Source organism: Culex quinquefasciatus, chromosome 1, assembly GCF_015732765.1.
Source record: "Culex quinquefasciatus strain JHB chromosome 1, VPISU_Cqui_1.0_pri_paternal, whole genome shotgun sequence".
Lineage (NCBI taxonomy): Eukaryota > Metazoa > Arthropoda > Insecta > Diptera > Culicidae > Culex > Culex quinquefasciatus.
The window spans coordinates 95,302,931-95,326,752 of record NC_051861.1 but is presented as its reverse complement, the minus strand read 5'-3'; the positions used below and the strand labels follow the sequence as shown (position 1 = coordinate 95,326,752).

Sequence of the window (23,822 nt, the reverse complement as noted above, 5' to 3'; positions counted from 1 at the left end):
AGTTCATTCCAGCCTATTTTCTGACTTTGAGCGAAATGAGCGGATGAGCCGTTCAAAAGAGCCGCTCATTTAAATGAGCGAACGAAAATGAGCGGCTCACAGAAATGAGCGGTTTTGCCCACCACTACTCCATATGCATTATTTAGCATGAGGAACAGTATTGCTGAACATTTTTAGTAATATTCATTAGTTTACTTATTAAAACAGTGGGGTGGCCGTCTTACCCCCAGCTCCCCTACGTATGTGTGTCTATTAGAGCGATAAGAGCGACACTGGGATGGGATAAACAAAGAAAAAAAAACCTATAGTCAAACTAAACCACTTTCAACATGGCCGCTTCTGTCAACCTAAACCAGTCCTTTCTTATGAGGAGAAAATGAGAAGTATTGTAATTTGAGTTGAAAAAAAATAAAACGAATTTAAATCAATTTCACAAATAATTGTTAATTGCATTAATAGATTGATTAAAATATTTTCAATTGAAAGGCATTTTTTTCTATCGTACACCGAATGTTGACTTATCAGCATTTTCATTTGAAAAAACAATAAATTTCATGAACCGACTATTCTTTTGCCCATTTAAATCACTTGTTATTTTTTTGCACGTTACATAGAAATGTCATCTAGATTGAACAATATTAAACCTGTGCTTCCCATGAAATTAAAATGTGGCGTGAAGAAACAACATTGTAGAACTGGATTTAAAAAGCAAACAAAAATAATGGCCACAGTTTAGCCTATTTGATTTTTTTTCGCACTTTTTTATTTCAACACATTGCCACAAATTGAAAAACAAACTTTTATGCTCTTTGAAGTGAATGAATTGGTACAAATTTGAATTTTTGCCAGCCATTTCTTTCGATTCTGACACCTTAGGGCGTGCGACCTAAGGAATGTTAACTTTCTTTAAAGTTGAGTAAAAATTGCCGTTGAATTCGATGTGCTCCTCTTTGGGGAACTGGGAAAGATTTGTTTACTTTCTTTGCGTAACGGGACAACGACAGGAGCAGATAAAAAAAAAATCTCCCCTCCCATTTAATGACTTGCAGGCTCGCTTGCAGGCTTTTTAGGATTTTTTTAGATTGATGTAAGAAAACGCATTGAAATCGTATTGCATTTTTCACATCCAAATGAAAATGAAAAATCTTTCATATAAAAAACACATTAAAAATTGAAGAAATGAACATTTTTTGACTCTTCTTTGATTTGCCAACCATTTCAAGTAATTTGTATCCGGCAGCTCCTTATGAACGGATCCACCGTAAAACGATGGAATATAAACTCAGGATTCTCCACCCACGTCCAACCGCAAATTTTATCAGCCAAATTCAAAAAACAAAATCTGCGAGGAGAAACTAAACAACAAGTCATCCACATGCTTGAGCACTGAGTTGAAAAACATCATCAAGAAAATTTGAATTGTCAAGCTATCTGAATCACAGATTGCTTGATATTTGTTTTCGAACACGAATTTTCTTGCAAAAAACAGAAGAAGAATACAAACGTAAACACTCAATAAGAAGACTCTATCCAGCCGTCCCGTCCCAGGAGCGACAGTTTATACACCTGTCAAATGGCATTACTTAATTCACGTAAACAAACATTTTCCGAGGGGTTCGCCACTACAAATTTTCGAGGGGTGCGTCATTACAATTATACCTGATAATTATTTTTAATTTGAGATTATTCGTAAGCGTCAATTAAAACAACTAAAATTATCTTTTAAACAGAAAATCATTCCAATAAGAAACCGACAACCTGTGCCGCAAAATGACGCCACTTTTCACACTGCTGAGAGCCCATTCAGCTCGCTAGCCTGTATTAGTGAGCCCAGCTATTTCTGACATGAATCGCGGCGACTGGGCTCTCAATTAATCGATACTGTTAAGTGCGACTCTCATTGCAATCTTGTCGGTAACTGTGTGTGTTTTAGAGCCAAGTGGTTGTTGTTTTTTGTTTCACTCGTGCTTTATGTTGCACCAGTGTTTGACGGAAGGCTTCAGCCCGTGACAGAGTGCAACTCCGCGTTCAGTGTTTATCTGTCAATCGAGTCGACCGGACATCGGGGAGTTTTCGGAGACGCGTCGCCTACTTCAATCAAGCTTTTAATCGGCTCTAATTCGGCACCTCGGGTGACGTTTAGAGGAAGAATTCTGTCATAATTTGCTTTGCTGTTGTTGTGATAAATTTGGTTGCGTGCGTTCGTGTGAGTGCGTGACAGTCCGTTCGTGTGACAGTTCATTAGGCAATAGTGGCAAAAACCCAGCCCCATTTGTAGTGCGCGTTCTGTGTCGTGTTAGAAATTAAGTTTTAAGTGCTTGACAAATAGTGTTTTTATTGCAAATTGACAAGTGTCGGAGCCCAAACCATTGGATAAGTCAACCTGCAAAAAAGATTCGTCCTCAAACCGCATCAAGTAGATAAAAATCGATACTTAAAAAATGGTAAATACTTGCAGGCACAGTCTATCTTTTCAATTCGCTAAACAAACAAACAAAATGTGTCAAGTGCCCGTCAGCTTAAGAGTACGGATGAGGTCATTCCCGTGGTGGCCCCTTGGCCAAACCCGGTCCGCTAATTGATAAGTCTTGATTCAGAATTTTATTTTGCGAGGAGCTGAAACTGTGTGTGGGACAGACAGAGTCATTGGTTGTCAAATAATAAACGCACACCCCGTGATGTCATGGTGGTCGTGAACGCACACACTCATGCGCGCGTATCAAGAGTGTGGTGTGTCGCATGCGGGAATCGAATTAAATGTAAGCTTTTGAAAGTGTGCGGCGTTCGTAAGTGGTGCCAGATCAACTAGAAGGCGGTTGGGGAAGACCAGTTTTGGAGGTTAATAAATTATTTTGAAAAAAAAAATCTAGTTAAAAATTACAAAAAAATGCTACGTCATTTGTGGAAGACATCTTGGGGGCGATTGTTCTAATCTGGCAACCCTGTCCAAAGTTGTGTGCACTTAACAAAATTTACATTATCTCATAACTCTCCATAGAAATGTTGTCTAAAAATACATTTCTTTGCATCGCTAAAAACACATTTGAAAGGCATCTTTAATTAGTTATAGAGTTTGATGTTCTGGCAGCTCTGTTACGAGATATCGTAGAAAATAAAAATTTCGGTATAATACACCCTAATTTCACTAAAATTCGAAATATTTTTAACGAGCCCAACCTGCTAAATATAATTAGGGGAGAAAGGGAGCTTTGAAAATTATTAGCAACGGCTTAAAATAAGGCCATTGCAAATTTTATTTCAAGATTTTGTCCTCTCCTCCTTCAAAATTTTCTAAACAAAAATGATGGGGTAGATTGTAAACTATTTGAATTAGTTACATTGTATATTTTTTTGTTTTTAAATCCAGGATTCTTTCGACCTTTTTGCAAAATTTTCAATTTTGGGACCGCAGTTCAGGAAAAAGACAAAATAATAAGATTTTTTTTTCATTAATTCTTTGATATTTTGAAAAAAAAAGTTGAATTTTGGATGGTTGAAAATCTGATTATTATCTCTTTTTTGAGTAATTTTACCTTAAAAAATTGCACAATTGGGTCCCAAAATGAAGCTTGAATTTGTGATATTATTGTTCACAACGATAAAACTTATTTATCTAAATACAATGACCCTTTGAACGACCGCAAAGGATTTAAAAAGATTTTTCAATTTAATTTTTAAAAATTAACTTCACGGCCCTTCTTGACAGAAAAGGTCTTACTTGACAGCTCGTTCCAAGGAGTTTTTTTTTCATTTTTTTCAATTAAAATGAAAAAAGTGATCAGAAATGGTTTTAAATCGTGTTTTTAACGTTATTATTATTATTATTATTTTCATAATTTTTTCTGTGTTTTATGTGATAGTGTTTGCTTAAAAATAAAGAGAAATGGGCTTGAAATTTGAAATTTAGAATTTTTTACACAGAGCTTTCTTCAAACCAGTATCCATACATGTTTAGGGGGTTTCCACACAGAAATGCTATGTAAATGTAAAAAAACCGTATCTTGAAAACGGATTTCCAGATCGATTTAGTGTTTTCAGCAAAATTGTAGATGATTATGATTAATGAGAAGAAATACATTTGCTCCATATGAATATTGTATTCATTGTATTGAAAATAAATAGAGTATTTTTAGCTTAATATTTTGAAAAATTGAAAGGATATTTTTGAATAGCTGTTGAGGACCATAAAATATCTTTTATTACGTGGTCATTATATTGATTTCAATGTCAATAAATATAACAATAGTAAAATTTTCTCATCTTAAATTATACATCTAATAGGAATTTTCACAGTGTTGGTCTAGTGTGATTATGACTTCTTCTGGCAAAAGTATCTTTTGAAGCAATCAAAAATTTGTTTATTCTTTTTATCGTGAGAATACAAATTTATTTATTATGTTTATCTACAAGGTTTAAAACCCAATGTGCTGGCAACACTGCCTCCTTCATCCAGAAAAAAAATCATATAATTCGTGCGAAAGGTATGACTTCATCACCCAAAGCTGAAGAAACGTAAAAAACTTGAAAACATAGTCTCCACAGGCGATTACACGAGCAACGCTGGCAATGACGGACTATTCTCCCTCCCCCCATGACCCTTTCTTTGTCCCAACTCGACCTTTTGTTTTGGCCGTCAAGAACTTTTATTTCGATCCGTTCTCGTGCACTTCTAAATCTTTCCATCCTTGACCCGGCGATCCGGTTGTTGTTATTGTTTTTTGGCAGCGCCATCGTCGCCGTCGGGAAGAAGATTGATTGACCTCCCGGCATCAGACCAGTTTATGGTCGTCCTGTGTTACGTGCGATGCTATAAGTTCTACGAACTAAAGAACCTCTATCGTTTGAGCGAAGTGAAATCTCTCAAAATTATTCAAAATAATGACATTAAGCAATGTTGGTGGTATTTGACAGCTGTCACCACGTGACAGCTCGGGGTAACGCTGCGCTTACGTCGCAAAAAGCGAAGGTTCCCTACCCACAACAAACCGGTTCCGCGACGCTAATTGAAGTGGACGTCTGCCGTTGGGAGACCCTCGCACAAACGATTGTCAATTGTTGCACCCACAACAATGGCCCAGCACATCACGATGGGTAATTGTTTGGGTTCCGGCAGAATTCCAGATAATGCCGCGAATTGAATTGAAGTGTGACGTTTTCGGTTTGACCCTGATCCGTAGATGCGTACAGTTTGCGGGTTTTTACGATTTTATGAGCGATCAAATTTTGAGGTTTTGCGTTCAAAACCTGTCAAGAACTGTTCCCAATATGCGTTCTTGAAGCTTGGCAACTAGGTCAACTATTGACAGTTATACCCTATACTGCTCGTAACCGTACACTGTTTTCTTCTTTTGTTGTTGATGTTGTTGTTACCGGGCTGGACTCAACGTTGGCAAATCCAATAAGCAAAAAGCGGGTACTCACACTCTTGGTGTGATGGATAGTTGAAGCCGCGCGCGGTCCCAATAAATTGGCAAACGAGCGGAACGAATCCGGTTTTTGCGAATTGTGTGTGCGCGTGCACGATTTACCGATGCACGGAAAGATTGTTTTGATTCTGGTGGAGCCGCTTAACGATTTAGCGAGCTGTCAAATTTATGTTTCGTCGTGACTTTTTGAAAAGTTGTCAAAATATCAAAAAAGTAGCATCGTTTTGTTGTCAACAATGCCTTCAAAATCCCGAGAAAACCAAATTTGCTGTACTGCGGTTGCAAAAAATATGAGTTTCTATTTAGGTTGGACAGCAGTTAAAGAAAACAACTGTTCAACTTGCTTGCTCGTTAGATTATGTTGAAGTTTGATCGATCTGTCAAAAACAAAAATAGATCAAGTGGATCGATTTTTTTCAGTGCAGGAATAATCCAAGCGGTTCGTAACTTGATTTGGATCGCTCACAATCGCGTGCGAGTAACAATAATCAGTTATAGTTTGGAGCGAACTTGCTTCTTTTTTTGTGGTTGCAATTTGGCTAGCTTTTAGTTGTTGTTGATCGACACAATTTTTTGAGAACTCTTGTGGAGGCGTGAAAAAAAAGCTAAATAAGGCACTCGTAAGTCTTCGACGTGCCGTACTGACCGAATAATTGGTCACTTACTCTTTAAGGAAAATGGAAAGGAGGAAGAGGCACTCGTTAGGCTTCTGCTGCCACTTGAGGGTGTAATTTGGTCCTTAAAAGGATTATGGCGGACTAGTTCCCTGTGTGAGGTTTCCACCTTGACACTTGAACTTGAATATATTGGGCACGTTTGCAAAATGTGAAAAAACAGTTTCGACTAATTTTCTAACACGTGAGCAACAATTGTCACTATTGATTTCTGGATTGACAACTAACAAATTTCTTTAGAAAAGTTTACCGAAGGCTTAAATCAAAGACTTATTTTTATACATTCATAACGTATTCGATAAAATTTTAAAGAACAAAAATTTTCGACTTTGACACCAGGGATGCCAGCTTATAAAAATTTTAAAAAAGAAAACATTTATTAATCAGTTATGACCATATAATTTCAGAGGTTACAAATTCGACATAACGTGTTCAAACCAGGGGGGTGAACTCTTTATCTCACTACAAGCAGCTCGACTGCAGCCATCACCAGCTGTCAATTACGGCACCAGAACAAAAGGGAACTGTCATTTACGGCACCAAAACATAGCTAGAACAAAATAACAGCTGTTCATTACGGAACCAAAACAAATCAACTGCGCAATATTTGCATAAATTATTATTATTATCATTATTATTTTCATGTAAAGTTATACCGCAATTCAAGTTTAAAAGGTAGTGTATGTTTTGAGGTGATTTAATCTCAATTTATGTGGAAAATATATCATTTAAAGTTGTACTTCTATCACATGAAACATTTAACTGAAGTACTGTGTGTTTTGACTTTTACTACAGTAAATTGAAATTTATGTAATGAAAAAAATAAATAAATATAAATAAAAAAATATGTTTGTCTCCACTGTGCGCAGTTTGCACGTGCAAGCATCCCCCTGGTTCAAACTCAAAACGTTTTTGACATTTGATGCCAGGGTTGCCAGTTGCTTTAATGAATTTGTTCGAAAAAACGTTATGTTATGGTTATGAACCTTTTCAACAAAACAAATTTAATCAAAATCATCCATGAGTTTATATTATCAAATATTAAAAAAAAAAAACGAAAAATAAATGAAGATATTGAATTTTTTAAAAAAGCGACTTGTCCTAAAAAAGGCTCCCATTGAAATTGAAATTGGTATTAAGTTTAACGACAGAATATCACTTTTATTAGTGAAATTGTATCTTAGGTGTAAACATTTTTTTCTTTTATTAAATTTGTAAACAAATAATTTTAGTAATTTTTACAAATATCATTAGAAAATAACTAAACTATAGCATAAACACGATTTCAACATTTTTGACGTTTGTCGCCAGGGTTGCCAGTTAATGGACTCTCAGTAAATTTCTAAATTTACTAAAATTTGAATAATATTTCACCAGCGTGTAATGTTATGATTTCCGTTGCCAAAAATGGAGTCATCCTTGGGTCCAACTGCAAAAATAGAAACTCAATCTAGAGTGCACTTAACCAAACAAAACAAAGACGAATCAAATCTGAAGCAAGGTTAGACGCCATCAATCGATCAGCGACTAATAGAGTTTGCGAAACAAAAAACCGGCTCTCAAATCGCAAATCGCATTAGCTCTTTCCACGTGCAATAAAATCCCCCCGAAAAAAAAGGCTTAAAAGGAGAATCTAAAACAAAGCACTCTTAATTACACAAAACAAAAATAAGTAGAACACACACACACACATTTACAAAGCAAACTCAAAGTAACGAAAACTTTCCACACACCACTTGCCCGGTGGCCAACCCTATTCGGCCAGAACGCCTAACGGTTTGCTCCTTCTTCTTTAAGTTTTTACTTCAATGATTGTGCATCTTTTTTTTCTCTCTTTAAGTTTTGTTGTTTTTTCCTCTACTTTACGAAATTTGCATCACGCGATTGGGAGAGGATGAGTTCGTGTGAGTGTTTGTGCGTACTTGAGCACCACTATTCAATTATATCGAGCACCACTGCTTTCCTCGGCTGTGACTCTTCAGGGTTGGTTGGGTTTACCCTATTCGAGTGTGTGTGGGTTTCATAGGTTTTTTTTTATTTTTTGTTGTTTTGTTTTTATTTACCAAGAGGGAAACGATAAGTTTCTTATGGGATTAGGTTGCCAATAATGTTAGCATTTTTTTATTATTTTGTTCAAAAGGGCGTAACCTTTTGAAAAATTTTAAAAGCTATTGTGATTTAAATAAAAAAAATAATAGAAAATAAATATATTAAAACACAGATTCAATCCAGAGTTTTTTAAAGTTCTTTGAACATATAAAACACAATAGCTTATGAGACTTTTTGATCGATTGTGAAAAGCTTAACTCCAAGCAGCTCTGCCGTTTTACGGCGATATGATGTATACGCCATTTTGGACATTTTCAATTTTATTGTACAGTCTGATAAATAATCTTAAAAGCTACCTTCTGACGAAAGAATTTTTCAAATAACTGCTCTGGGGCCCATTTTATTAAGCAAACAAACAATGATGTATACGCCAATTTTACTCACCATGATGTATACATTGAGAATTGATAGAAGTCAAACTCAATACTGTTTGAATGTTGAATTGTTGGACCAAATCAAGACTGGGCAATATTTTATTACATTATTTCGACTTAATTATTAAGGGGACGTCCATAAGGCGTCATCCATACGAAATCGTGACATGTAAAATCGAAGTAAATGTGTGACGTACTTAATGGATGACAACTTATCCACATCTACGTAGACACTTTTTGAAAATTCTAGATCCACCCACCTTACAATTGTGCATGCAAAAATGTGTTTATGGAGCGTAGACAATCTCTAAGGAGCGTTCTTTATTACGTAACACTAACCACTCCCCTCCTCCAGCTGAGTTACGTAATAAAAGAACGTACCCTCCCATAGTATCCACGTGGGCAATTCATTAAGGGATCCGCTCAGCTGTCAAAATAGCTGGACCAAAAAATATAGGCAGCTTTGATCGAGCAATGTATACATACATCACTGGGAAGGAAAAGTAGTGATTTTTTATTGCTATTTTTACGGCCAAATGATGTTTGTGGTTTAACATCGTAGAGAATAGGAAAAAACAAGAAATTTTGTAGGGGCCACATTTTTATTGTACTTTTTAACAGTTTCTACAGAGCAGACCTTAAATTAGTCATTTAAAATTGAAAATATGAACAAAATCAGAAAATCGTGTCTACAGCAAAATCACCTCAATGGCGTATACATCATATCGCCGTAAAACGGCAGAGCTGGTTTTGACGTTTCAGTCCGACTTCCTACACGTGGTAAAATAGGTGATTCAAATTTGTAAACGATCTGACTCATATTCGCGCGTGGATATTTCTATTAAAAATTAGTGAAATTTCCTCAAATCAGAAAAATGGCCCAAAATTTATTTTCTGTTGAGCGTGTATATTTTCTCAATAACCAAATATGACAGTTCGAGCAAAACAATGTAAATGGGCGAAGTACGAAATGTAAACACACATTTTATCTTTTGTTTGTTTGCCCATTGTTTGCTTACATTCGGCATTCCGAATCACGTTGTTTTGCTTGAAATCATGAGTGACTTGTCAATCTGCCTAAATCGTCGAAAGTGTCACACGCTCTCCAAATTCCACTCAAAACCATCTAACTAAAGTTCCTCGCACCTGCCAAACCTCCCCAACCCGGTCAATTTCAATCGCAAATGCGTTTTTTCACGCGATGCTGCTGCGATTGCGGCGACATTCGCGATGCGCTGTCATGTCACTTTCATTGAGAAAAGTTGCTGCACCTAACCTGTAGCAGGCGTTTTGCGACCGCTTCAAGACAACATTTCTCCCGATTTCTCCATTTTTGGTATTCACCGCCATGCTGGGGGACGGTTGTTCCGGCCACCACGGGTTTCCGAAACGCGAAACGCGACGCGACAGGAATATTACATAAAACAAAACAAATTGGCTTGCGCCGAGTTGAGGGTCCGGCTGGAGGTGGGCTTTGGAGGAGGTTCCCTGCGGGAAAGCCGGTTTGGAGCGCGGATAAATTGTAGTTTCGGCGATGCAATTCGATTGCGATCACGATGCACAACAACAGCTGCTTAAATTATGAACTGTCAGTTTGACAGCTCGAGGAAGAATATTCATAATTTCATCGTGATTTGACGTCGTAGTGTAAACAAACAGTTGAAGCGTAACTTTTTAAAAAGAGCACACTCTTTGTTTACAAAACTTGCGTGCCCTTTCGAATGAGCGAAAACGAGTTTGAGCAGGATGGACTTATTGTTGTTGCAGCTTTTTCTTGGATTTGTTAACAATATTAACACTGTTAATGAACTCAAACTCCCCTATTGATTGTTTACATTGAGTCTTTGGCTGGGAGAACTGCTTGTTTACATCCAGTTGGCAGATGTTTTTTTTCTGAAAAGGTAAAACTGACAACTTTGACAGTTTGACAGAATGAAACTTTGATGGCAGTGTTGCCAGTGTTCTTGTCAATCTTGTCAGAATCAAATGGGGTTGAGCTATAAAAAACGTGAGCAATGTTTGTTTATAATTCCACGTCAATCTTTTAACATTGTTTGATCGCTTTTGACAGATTAACAAAGGGCCTAGACAATTAAAGGTGCACTGAATTCTGAAACAATGCCAGCAGCTTTTTATGTCTTTCGCCATTTTTGTGTTTATCAGTCCGTAAAATCCGCCAAAACGGCGTAAAAATCTCAAAGCCGGTTCATCGACCAAAGTCTTGGCATTGTTCCGCGCCACATGGCTCATTGTGTTGAGCCACTCCGTATCTTCCGGCCGTGTACAGATGTTGAAATATGCAAATTCCCGGCAGGGCTCCCAAGACAAGAAGCTGCGCAGCTGTCTTGTTTTTTGCTTGGAGTTCGTAGGTGTTGACGGGCTTGCGAATTTCTCAACGTTTCGCTTCCATGAGCAACGTTTGCTGACGGTACATGGAATGTTTATAAATTGAAGAAGGTACCGGCGGCGGAGGTTATCGGCCATCTTCCGCTTCGCGAGACAAAGTAGCCGGGAGGATGAGTCATCCGGGGCGATGCAGTCCCAAGAACGTGACCATGTCGTCAACAGAGAGTCGCCGTCGTGGCTTATGGACTCGACCCGCTAATTGCATTTGGTCGCTGGAGTGATGGCTTGACGCAGGTTTGCTGGCAAACTGGCAGCACTGCACTTTTTGTTTACATTTGTTTGTTTTGATTTGTTGTAAATGTCAAATGCAGTGTTGCCAGATACCACGACGACTTAACCAAAATCGCAAGGCTTTATTTTTTGCAATTTTCAATATGCAACTCAAGTCAACAGAGCACGACATCAACGACTCGAGACCAGTGACAATTAAAACGTGACTCCGTGTCTACGCTGCCTTCGACGCTCCTTTCCGAGGGAGTTGTAAAAGCCCAGAAGAACATGACCGTTTTATGTGATTGAATGGCAGAAAGGTTGTCTGCATCTCCGAGTCTGCTAGCAAGAACGTCCAATGCCCATAAGCGAAGCTTGTGGAAGTGCCGGAAACTTTAAAAATTGTTTTAAAAAATATGGTCGATTACCTGGCTCACGCGACTCCGTCGCCATCATAAATGTGCAATCGATCGTCGAGGTGGTGCCGCCGCCAGCCAGCATGGCTGCGGCGAGAGTTTTGCTCGAAAAAAAAAAGAAGTAAGCTGTAATGTATTGGCAATTGTCGGAAATTGCGCCATCTTTATAACGAGCCGACACACGAACACGCCGCGCCTTTAACCATATCGCGGTAATGCGCTCCGTGGTTACATGCGTGGACCCCCAGAGCAGAGAAGGAGGTTATATAATGGTGCACTTTTTTGACGGAAGGAAAGGAGTTGGGCTATACTCAAGATGAGGTCCTTGGTGGAAGTTTTGGGTTTTACACACATATGTTTTCTGTAGTCTTTATCAAGATATAATGCAAACCTGCACGACCAAGAAAACCGAGAAGAAAACTGACAATGTTTACACCAGCGATGAAGGGTTTTTCATCAAACGAGTTTCACTGAGCGCTAAAACAGGTATTAGCCTGTGACAAACAAGTAAACAAACTCGCACTTTTTTACAGTTTGTAAGTTTACCTGATTTGTTTAACGAAACGTCAGTTTTTTGGCAAACTGTCAAACACGAAAAAGCGCTCAATAAATGAAATAAAAAAACAATTCAATGAATCGAGAAATTTTAAAAAATAGGGAAAATGAAGCCTTTTTCAGCCCAATTCTATTATCGGCTTTACGGAACTTTGTTCATGAATAACAGCTTTCATAACGTGTTTTTCATTATTTAAAAAAAAGTTGAAAGCTCAGAAAAAATAGCAAGCAACGCTCTATTCTTTATGTATCTGAAAATGTTTTCTGAAAAGTGAAAAAAAAAACTGCAAAAGAGGTGTATATAAATTTTTGTTGATCTATGTTATAAATCATTATTCGAAGCTTCGATTATTCAAGGGTTTATCGCAGTTCTAGTGAAACAAAAATGTGTTTTTGTTGCGAAAATCAACGAAAATTACAGGTCACCCAAATAATCTAACAAAATCGGGATATTTTCGTGGTGAATACCTGATAACTAAAAATGTTACGGTAAGGTCTTTGACTTTTGACAGAAAAAGAAAATGAATAACGTGAATGAGTGAATTTTCTCGAAGACTTCCAATAAACGAGAAGCGACTCTATTTGAACTTGAATCCTTAAGGAGGTATTAGACTATGAGAAATTCTTATTTTTTCGTGATTGACAGTTTGTCAAACTCGCTGATTTGTTTGTGGCAGTCGCTCAAACAAAGCAAAAGATATGCTGGCTGATGTTTTTCCTAACAAACAATGCAGAAAAACTGTCGAAAAGGGCGAATTTTTCCAATACCTACTACATTTCGAGGTTAATTTTTTGAAATATTTAGCTTCCCGAACATTTTTTAGAAAATCTTGATTGTGTTGAAGTTTTTAATTGATCAATTTGAAATTCTAAAGTTTTGAAATCTTTTAAAGAGTTAGATTTAAAATTTAAAATTTTTGAATATTTTTTTCAGATTTTGAATAATTAGGGTAGGGTAGTCATCAATGAGACACTTTTGGTTTTCAACTTTCAACGATTTTTCTAATTTTTTCATTAGCATGTTTTAATGAGCTTTTTAATGCATTTTCTTTTTTTTAGTGTGTTCTAACATTGACCAAAATTTGAGATCGATCCGACATCTACGGCCAGGGTTATTCAACTGTCTCATTGTAGGCGCACTTGGCAGGAACTCTACGAAAATCAATACTTTTCTAGTAAAACATCATGTTTTTGTATTGTTCCTTTGCAGGTGACTCGCCTTGAACATGTTTAAGCAATTTTTGCCAACATGAAACTTTAATTAACAAAAGTTATACTAAAAAGTATTTAAATTTTGTAAAATTCATATATTTATACCAAATAACTTTGTATGTTTGGTTAAATGAAGTTAAAACTCTATAAATATGCCAAAAATCACTTCCAATTCATGTTTTGAAAGATTTAAATGGATTTTGAAAAGTTTAATGAAGAAAAATCGAAGTGTCTCATTGTTACCCATGGGCTATGAGACAGCCCTGGATTCTGGGTATATTCTAAATTTTGGTCAAACCTAATGAAAGGACATTGTAGCCCAACTCAATCCCTATGGAACGTCGAAAGAAATTTGAAGAAATATTAGTTTTTGTGTAAATGGCAGCCTACGCGCGAAAAAGTATTTTTTGTCCATAATTTACTTTTACACCCCAGAATCAAACATTTATGAATAACTTTTCAAGGGAGCGTCCTTAACCAAAGCCACTATTATAGCAGACGTGTATCCAGTAGATACACCTTTCCCCCAAATATGAGCCTGATTGGTTGAAACTACGACTTGTGAGAGCCATTTTATCATTGTTCCCCGTGTCTCATTGATGACTACTCTACCCTACACTTTGGTGCTTTTAATTTCTTAATTTTTGAATTTTAGTTCTTGAATTTGATGTGATTTTTTTCGATTTTGAATTGCTAAATAAAAAAAATAAAAATTAAAGAACTTTTTCAATAGGGCATATGCGCCTACGGCTTCTTATGACTATAGGAACTTTTAAAAAATTAAGCCATATTGAAAAGTTAAAAAATATATTTATAATTCTTTTATTTTTCATGTTGCTGATTTTATTCTATTTTGGAAATTTTATGTTTTGAATTTTTGAACTAATTTTTGTTTTTGTATTTTGGTCATTCCACCTCATTTGTACACATATACACCCAGAACTGGACATCGACATACGAGAGAATAAAGAGCACGATTCGGTAGAATATGGTTCTGTTTGCGGACTGAGAGGATAAACTTCGAAATTACCGAGAGTACTTTACTCATGGGTTCATCTTCAAAAAAAATTCATCATCCGGCCAATGACGGCTTTTCAAAATAGTTCTATGACCGGCCTTTAAGGCTTTTCATGAAATACTCAATAAATGAATTGAGTGTCAAATTTTTTAAAATAATCTTGAGGTCTATCCTTTAGATATTATAATAGAGCAAAACATTTACTTGTTTGATTGCCAATTCAAAGTTTTGTTTGGATTTTGCCTTTTTTTATAATTTTATTCCACAACATTCTTTCAATTTTATTCTTGTCACCCTTGCAAAAAGATTGCAAAAAAATACAGAATTAAAATTTCTTAAAGTTTTGGCTGATTTTACTTCTAATTAAATTATTACTTTTTGAGGTTTTTGATTAAAATTGTGCCGGGACCGTGGTGTAGGGGTAAGCGTGGTTGCCTCTCACCCAGTCGGCCTGGGTTTGATCCCAGAAGGTCCCGGTGGCAAATTTTGAGACGAAATTTGTCTGACCACGCCTTCCGTCGGACGGGAAGTAAATGTTGTCTCCGGACTAACATAAAAAGGTTAGGTCGTTAGCTCAGTCCAGGTGTAGGAGTCGTCTCCCTGGGTCCTGCCTCGGTGGAGTCGCTGGTAGGCAGTTGGACTAACAATCCAAAGGTCGTCAGTTCGAATCCCGGGGTGGATGGAAGCTTAGGTGTAAAAAGAGGTTTGCAATTGCCTCAACAATCAAGCCTTCGGACACCTAGTTTCGAGTAGGAATCTCGTAATCGAGAATGCCAAGGCAATGCTGTAGAGCGAATAATTTGATTTTTTTTATAAAAATTGGATTTTCATAAATGGAAAAATAGTTTATTTTTTCAGAACAACTATTCAGTGATAAAGTTCTGCTGGAAGAAAACTTAAAAATAAAAATCTCTGCAATTTTTTTTAAGATATAAAAAATATATCATAATGAGTCAACACATCAAAGACAAATAAAATATGTCATAAACGTCAATAATTAAGATATTTGCAATTTTATTTTTTTTGTTTGTTTAATTGAAACAACATGATAAAATAAGTTCTATGAAACAAAAGTTTACTTTTTTAACTTTTATTGAACATTAGTTCCAGCCCGCCACAACTTCAGAAATATCAAAGCTCTCCCGCAGGGCCAAAAGGTTGGGCACCCCTGGTCTAGAATGTGAACGTAGCGAGTAACATTTCGCCTCTCTATCAGTGTTAAAAGGTCAAAATTGGAATAATCTGGCAAAGTATCGATAATAAATCTGAAAGACGAAAATTTAACCATTCTCTATGGTGAAGGGGAGGGAGGATATGGATTAATTCAAAAAATTGTAGATTTCAGATTGTTTAATTGATTTTATGACGTCAAAAATATTTTATTAACATTTCCTTTAAGAAAAACTCATTGTATTTTTTTTAAATTTCAATGAAATTTGTTAATTTTAATCAAAAAATTGTTCGAAATTGGCATGAAATGAAAAATTTGTCAAAATCTAGCACTAAGAAGGATGAATCTTTATTCTGGCTGACACTTGAAAAATCTGGCATTCCCAGATTTATCTGGCAACCTGGCAACCTTGCTCTCTGTATAGACTCTCTACTTGAAGCTCAGAAATGAGTTAATAGACATAATCAAATGCGCCAAAAGAATTTTCCTTGACTTTACCGTGGAGAATTTTCCTTATCCTCTTAAAAAAGCGGAGTATCAACCATTTCTGTCTTCCAAATTCTTGTCCCTTGGTGTGCGATGGAGATGGGAGCGGTCGGCAATGGACGGTCATCATGGTGTTGAGAATTCCTAGACTAAAATCTCCGTCTCTAAGCGAAGCCAACTGGAGTCGAAGCCAAGTCGTTAAACTCAGAGTTGGAGCTGTCTATGTTTCATCTTCTGTCATTTTTCGTCAAAGATATCGACAAATGTTCACTTAAATCTTTTCGGCTTAGAACCTGAACCACCGGTTTCGCGCGCAAAACCAACCGAAACTAATAAAGAAAATAGGACAACGATCGCAACCATCGCATTTTTGAGGGGGGAAGTACTTAATGACCCCGCTGTTGGGCTGGCAGCACTGCTCGGCTCATCTCAATTTTTAGTTTCGAGCAGATCATCGCATTTCATAAAAGGCGAAAGGATGGAAGTACTTTTAAATGCCGTTCGATCTGCATTTGATCGAGGAGATGGCCTATTGCTCGATGGAGAGGAATAAGATCAAGGCCAGATCGGTACTTGAAGGGAATCAGTCGAATGGCATCCTTCTAATTTGAGGTTAGGTCAAACTAGTTTGTGGGAGATTCGTGGCCACATAAAAATGATCAATTTTTTTTATTATGAATTGCTGCATGGGCTAGAAAGCAACAGTCGTCGTTGAATCGTCAAATCTAATGTTTACATCGAGAAAACGTTACACGCTCAAAGTAGTTTACTCATTATTCAGTTCAGACCGCAGCTTTTGCTGCAAGGTCCTCCTCAAAGTCGCAAATTAAACTGTCAAACACAAGGTCAAACATCTTCAAATGAGTCGAACACACAACTGGTCGATAATTAAGTGAAAGTTTACGTGCGCTAAACAAAACATTCGCCGTCCAGCAGCAGCATTCGGCACAAATCGTGTCTCACCTTTTCCGCGAGACGACTGATTTACAACCTTCGATCTGGTGCACTTTTTTCGCGCACTCGTTTGGAGAAACCGGTTCCTGTCAAAACATGCCGCAGCGGCCGCGGCGAGCTGTCAAAATCCTTGACGTTTGACATGCAGCACAAATTGCGTAACCTTCGACGGGAAAAGATTTGCAAAGGGTCACGATCGTTTGACACGGAGCTCTGGAAGCTTCCTAACCCCGTTTGACGTTTCGCGCAGTGACAGTTGCGCAATGGCGCAAGACTCCTCTGGTAACGTGTAATTTGTGCTGATTGCTGCTCGCAGCTCACTTTCATCCGTCATCATTTTTCACCGCCGAAACGGCGAGGACTGTAATTTAGACGTTTCGTCGGCTTCGATGGCGGCGGCATGTTTTGACATTTGATCTCGGTGAACCTAGCATGGGGTTATCTCTTTGCGACCGGCGGTGTGGCGATGCAGGCCCATGCAGCAAAAGTTTGACGTTTAAACTCAAAAAGGTGGCAGATTTGTATGAGCGTGTGACAGCAAATTCTTCTAACTTAAGTCGGTAACAAACGAAATTGGTTCGCAAAGTGTCACTTTTGTTCAACAAAGAAGTGAAAGTGAAATAAAAGCTATTCTCGTCGCCGATTTATGCGCCCTCTGTCTTCTTAACAATCGACTGTGGTGCGAAAAATTATGAGTTGTATCTCACGAGGGAGATCGTTAAACTGGCAACGCCGGCGGCGGCGCGACGAAGCCGTGTGATTCCAAAATAAAGACATTTGTTTTCGCTAACAACTGGTTTGGGAACCGGGCGTCGAGAAATCGAGAGTTATTGCCGCGCCGCGGCTGATAAATGAGACAGATTATGGACTCTTGCGGGAAGAAGAAGGTTTCGCAATCTGGGAATTGTTTAGGGTTTATTACGTGAAATTTTACCCAAACTTTGGGTCATTAAGAGTTAATATGTATTTTGACATTTATGACATTTCTCCAGTGTTGCCAGCTGAAGTTTCTGCTTAAACAAACCTGATTTTACCAAAATCTGAGTTATTTTGCATGATCGTGTAGCTTGACAGAACAAATCTTTCGCCAACTCGCGGCCAACTCGATACAGTTTGTGACATTTGCAACCTTCAGCGTTGAATAATATGCTAGGTATATTAACTGTTTTTTTTACCCAACATCTTAGCTCAAGCTCAGAAGTTACGCTCCATTTGCCTAACTCAACCTGACCAGCGGGACCGCTATGTGGTTGCAAAACAATTTAGCTCTCTTTATTCAAAACGTTGCTTGCGCAACAATTTCCCATCATGCTTGCAATTATGGCAACCTAAGATTTGCATTTCAATGTGTGTGCTATTCGCCGAGTGATTGTCATTACAATGTAGGTGCTTGGCGCTAAGAAAGAACTGATTTCATTCGGTTGTTTCTTAATTTAAACCGCAGCTGTCAACATTTTATAGCGAGCGCCATTATGGCGCTTTGACATTTCCCTTCAAACGGCGTGCAATTAGATCGCAGATTTAGAAAGTAACTTGATTAGGTTATGTTTTTGGTGGAGTTTCCGCGCGGTAGAGTCATAAAAATGTCGCCGTGATTTGGTTTAACGATGCAAAACAAACGGCCCGACCAATCCCTTCGCGGTGGACAACCGTGTGAGACAGCGTAAGAAAATGACCGTGGATATCGTCGTCGTCGTCGTCGTGATCTACGGAACCTTAGACCAATATGGAGTTGGTAGAGTTACCGCTCAAATTGTGTTATGACTGCAATTTATAGTGGTTTAAACCGAGGCTACTGTAAGTTTTAGCTGTCAACCTACCGCAAACTGGGTTACTGTCTGAACCCTGGAATGATCCGGTCTAATGACCAGCAGTTAAAAAAGAAAAGTTTCATTTGTTTTAAATTAGCTTGTAGCCAAAATTTTTGGACACAGCTTAAACTCAAAATATGGTAGCGTTTCGATCAGCGTGCAATGTTTTGAACAGGGCTGCGGTGTTAGAGTTGGTGGAGTCGGGTTTTTTTAGGGTTGAAGTCGGAGTCAGAGTCGAAACATTCTGAGAAGCCAGAGTTGTGCCGCTAAATCTTCAGCAACCGGAGTCGGATTTGGCTTATCTTCAACCACTTTGTGTGGGATTCGTTGTTCAAGTCGAGTCTTTTTGGAAAAGCTGGAGTTGGAGTCGGAGTTGTTGAACCTCCAGAAGCCAGAGTCGCAGTTTGGTCGCAGTCGCTAAATTGTCAAGAATGGAGTTGGAGCTTCTAAATTACTCGACTCTGCAGCTTTGGTATTGACGTTTAAATTATCCTGGATTATTTGACACATTTTTAAAGTAATCCCGCTGTCAAAGTAATACTGAAAATCAGGTAAACTGTCACTATTTAAAATTCTTCGTGCAAACGGTAATTCAACTGTCAAAACTCTTCTACACACTTATTGAGTATATCCCAGTTTTGAACAAAGGAAGTTCCTCTAAATACACTGCCTAAAAATTCATTTCTGAGTCATTCAACTCCAATTGGGTCCTAAAATGAAGCTTAGATTGCTGATATTATTGTTTACAGCGATAAAGCTTATTTTTCTGAGTACAATGACACTTTGTACGACCACAAAGAGTTTAAAATGGATTTTTAAATCAATTTTGAAAAATTAACCTCGCGGTCCTTCTTGACAGAAAAGCTCCTTCTTGACAGCTCGTTCCAAGGGGACCATAGTTGATCCATCGAAAAAATGTTTTCTTGTCAACTTATGACTTTATGAAAAAAAGTGATCAGAAATGGTTTTTAATCGTGTTATTTACCGTTGTACATAAAAATTTACATAGGGCTTTAGTACCCAATTTTGTCAATATCAAAAATTATATGTTTCACTATCACCCAGTTTTGGGTAACATTTATTCATATTTCAGTGAATTGTTCTCTTAATCCAGCTTAATTTTACGCCGATTTGGGTTTATTCCGTTACTAATCTCTACACGCATATTAAAAAACATTCAGTTTTCGTCAAAACTGAACCTACTCAAAAATAAAGAAATGGGTCAACTGTCAGATTTGAGTAAATTCTACTCCGATTCGGGTAAATATAACCTAGTTTTTGTTGAACTCTGAGTTAAATCCACTCAAATCTGACAGATGCCCCATGTCCTCATTTTTGAGTAGATGCGGTTTTAACGAAAACTGAGTGTTTTGAACGTGTGTGAAATTACCATGGATTTGACAATACTAACCAAGTACTTACATAAAAGTTAGCACGAAAAACCTTGGAGAAATAAAATCAAAATGACTTTTAAAAAGTGTCTGGAAATGTCCGAAACGGGAAATGAATGCGGTTATGAACATCTCTATCGTTGTCTCTGTCTCCCCTCGCGATGCTTGAGTGTTTTTATTTACTTAATTTTGACATTTCCATAGTAACTTCTCAAAAGGGCGACAGTTCTTTTCTTCTCTAATGACGGTTCACGTTGAGTGTGAGTGGAGTTGGCGTCTTGTTTATATCCAAGGTTACGCCCTATTGAAAATTCACTGCGGATATTTTCTGTTTTTCTTTGTTTTTGTTTACATTTTATTATGACAATTGGTGATTCAATGACACTCATGGCTGTATATCATAGGTATGCGTCACCTAGGTTTGAATTAGTAAGAGTGCATCACTCAATGCTACGAAAACCAAAACAAAAACAGAAAAACAAAAGGTTGTTCCAGGAAAACCAAAACATAAACAAAGTTAGCTTCTTCTGGAGTGACAGAGTCAACTGCACGACTACACGCTCAATCGAGAGTACCTTTTTTCATTCAATCTGATGCAAAATAACTTGAATATTAGCTATTTTGGATAAGCGTGTATCTTGTGAGACGAATACACGCTGAATCGAACATAAACAAGCCTGAGTTTAAATCAGGAAGGTGCTGTGTCCTATCCCTCGCCTTGTCCAGACCAAAATCCAACATTGATTTTGGTCTGACGTTCTTGGTCTGACGTTTGCGAAAAAAAACAACAACAATCTGACATTTCTCGCTGTCATCTGTTTCGTACCCGACCGGGCAGACCAAAATTGAGTTTTGCTGTTTATCTGGTGAATCAAAATAAAATGATTTTGGGCGGCTTATTGGTTCTCAACATTAATCGGATGAAGTTACGGTGACGGTTACGGCATTCCGTTTTGCTGACCATCGAAGAAATGCGAGGGAGAATCGATGCTGTCTGTAAAAGGTGTTTGTTTCGTGGTATCATCGTGGAATCAACCGTAGTGAATAACCTTTGAAAGAACATTAATTGTTACCGGTGGGCCCTCGTTCCGGATGTGGCACAGGTTCTCTACGAAACCTTGAAATGGACCGTCGGATTCCGGAAAAAGTTTAGTAGCTGATTTATCCACAGCGTGATCGTGCCGGATATGCTCTCCCCGGATCGATGCTGAGTCAGTGTGCTGTGTAAACTGATAAACTTTTTGTCGTTTTGACTTTGCAAACAGTGTTCAATCTAGGGGGAAAGTACGTATATTTGAATGGTTTGCGTCCAAGTTTGATTTCCAACACTTTTGCCAGTTATAAACAAAATAGTAAAAAAGTTGTAGTGAAATTTGAAATAAAGACAATAAAAACAACTTAGAGCAGGGATGTTTTTATTCAAGAGATTATGATGAAGATTGTTCGAGTAGATAGTTCTGGTACAGGATCAAGGGTTAAATTACTGGCCGAGGAACAAAATGACTTTATTCGACACGTTTCGCTTGTATTCCTTGGGTGGGATAATCGATTTGCTGTAGCGTTTACTGCGAATGTCCAAATACACTCCGATTATCAACTTCATAATTGATTCACGGGGACGCTCTTTGCAGTTTTCATCAATTTGATTAGGAAGGCCTGGTAATATTGGGGTTTGCTCGTTCTGCAGCCTGAGGAAAATTGTGTTTGCCAATAACGCGTAGTATTTTCCAACGTTAAAGTTGGTTTTTCCATTCACGAGACCGGTGAAGGCCAAGTCGGCTACCTTACAAATGATTGTAACGCTACCACAAACACTACTCCCGTCGACAACTTCCTCCATCAAAAGATCAGTGATGCTGTGCTTAAAGTTGAGCTTTTGCAGCAATCTATGTTGCACATCGAGTGCATCTCGTGAGACACACTCGTCAAGAAAATCATCGGTGCTGAATACGGATGGGAAACCGCTTCCATCAGCCGGTTCTTGGTGTCTTCAAACGCTACGTCGGTTTCAAGTGCTCGGCTGGTGTTCTTGCTGGATGAAGTAGTTGCTTGTTCTTGGCGTCCGAGGAGCAGCTTGGTCTGATCAAATTCCTTACAGTTGGCTTTCGCGGATGCAGTGATGTCGTTGTTGTGAATCATTCGTTTGTAGCATGCGCGAAACTGGACCGAATTTGGGTTGTTGTTGCAACCCCCCTTGGCTCGGATAGCTCCAAAAAACGATTCTAGGTGGTCCTGGGAAAAGCGGTACGTAAAAAGATGCGTAAGTACATTGCCGCACTCATCATCTGTTGGGGTTGCGACGAACTCCTTGAACAAGGCCCTGAAGCTACGCATAAGGATTATAAACCCCAGATAGCCGGTTTTCTGTTGTGTGCGCAAAATGCTGACACCTGCCGCATTTCGAATACTACAAATGTAGTTTTCTGCTGCTTCAAAGATCTCGTCGTGGAAGTTGTCTTTGCCGAGCGGTCTTTTCATCCCTTCATCGTCGACGGACATCGAATTGAAATAATCAAACAGGTCATTGAAGAAGGAGATGAATTCGATCGTCGCATCCGCACCAGCAAAGGAATCGTCGAGCGCCTTCAAGGTCTGCAGAGCCTCTGCAACGCTGTTGCTCAGAACCTGTGCCGCAAGGTTGACCCTCATTTTTGTGTTCTCAAATTTTACATGCTTTTCCGTCAGCTTTGGGGCCAACTTTTGGTCGTGGAGTTTTTGCTTGTTGTGCAGCATTTCGACGAAGTCCCATCTAACCTCGCCGGTGTCCGTAGTCAGTGTGCCTTGAGACGCGAACGTATTTCTCACCAGCTTCAGCATATGGCATGCGTCCAGTAACACGTACACGTTACGATCTTCGCATGGATGTCTGAAGCTTGTGGAAAACGATGGATCATCCGGCTTAAGGTTACAGCCGAGGTTGTTTGCCATAGCAATGTTTGTGCTGGTACCGTCGAAGGTTAAAGCAACGATTTGCACACCGGCTTCACTTAAGGCTTGTAGCATCATCTGCACGATGTTGGCCTTCTCACTTGCGGTGAGGCCACTGCTGAGAAAATAAGCAACAGGAACCTTCCACTGTTCCTGGATGCCTGTCACCATAAAGACCAGAGCCTCCTTGGCGGGTGTGATGTGATCTTGTAGGTCAGATTCCTTGCCCTCCACCATCGAGCCGTGGTTTATCGAACCGTCCATGTGTTTTTGGTGATGATTCCACTCAACTTGCTTGCTGCCTCACTATCCATCATCAAACAGCCTAGTAGCGGGATGCCTCGTGCTCGGTACTCGTCAGCTTTGATTCTCAGAGCAGCAAGCGTTTCCGTCGTTATTCCAGGTTCACCTTCGACGCTCTCGTACCACTTCACTATGGTCCTGGGGTGGGGCAAATGTTTTTGAAACGTTTGCCTAACGTATCGGTATGCTTTCGCCGAATAGAAATGAAGAGTAGTGGCGAACTTCTTCAATTCTGCGCTGTATCCTCTCTCCGATCGACCTGAGCAAAGTTCGGTGAACAATGCGGGCTGGTTCAAGTAAACCTAAAATTGTAAAAAATAAATTAAACACATTTACGAACCATGCAAAAGGATTGCAAATATAAGGTTACCTGCAAAG

At 38.5% G+C, this 23,822-nt stretch overlaps 1 protein-coding gene across 11 annotated transcripts in view; it reads left to right on the top strand.

The window, feature by feature from the left end:
• LOC6050384 (tropomodulin) overlaps nt 1-23,822 on the top strand; it is a 105,358-nt gene that overhangs the window by 58,565 nt on the left and 22,971 nt on the right. Inside the window, exon 1 of one of the 11 annotated variants that reach the window (XM_038250010.1) lies at nt 1,855-2,444. The exons of the other annotated variants lie outside the window; for them this stretch is intronic. Coding sequence (XP_038105938.1) covers nt 2,442-2,444 — 3 coding nt within the window. The 5' untranslated portion in view covers nt 1,855-2,441. Of the gene's footprint in view, nt 1-1,854; nt 2,445-23,822 lie in introns of those variants that run through there. 11 annotated transcript variants of the gene reach the window in all.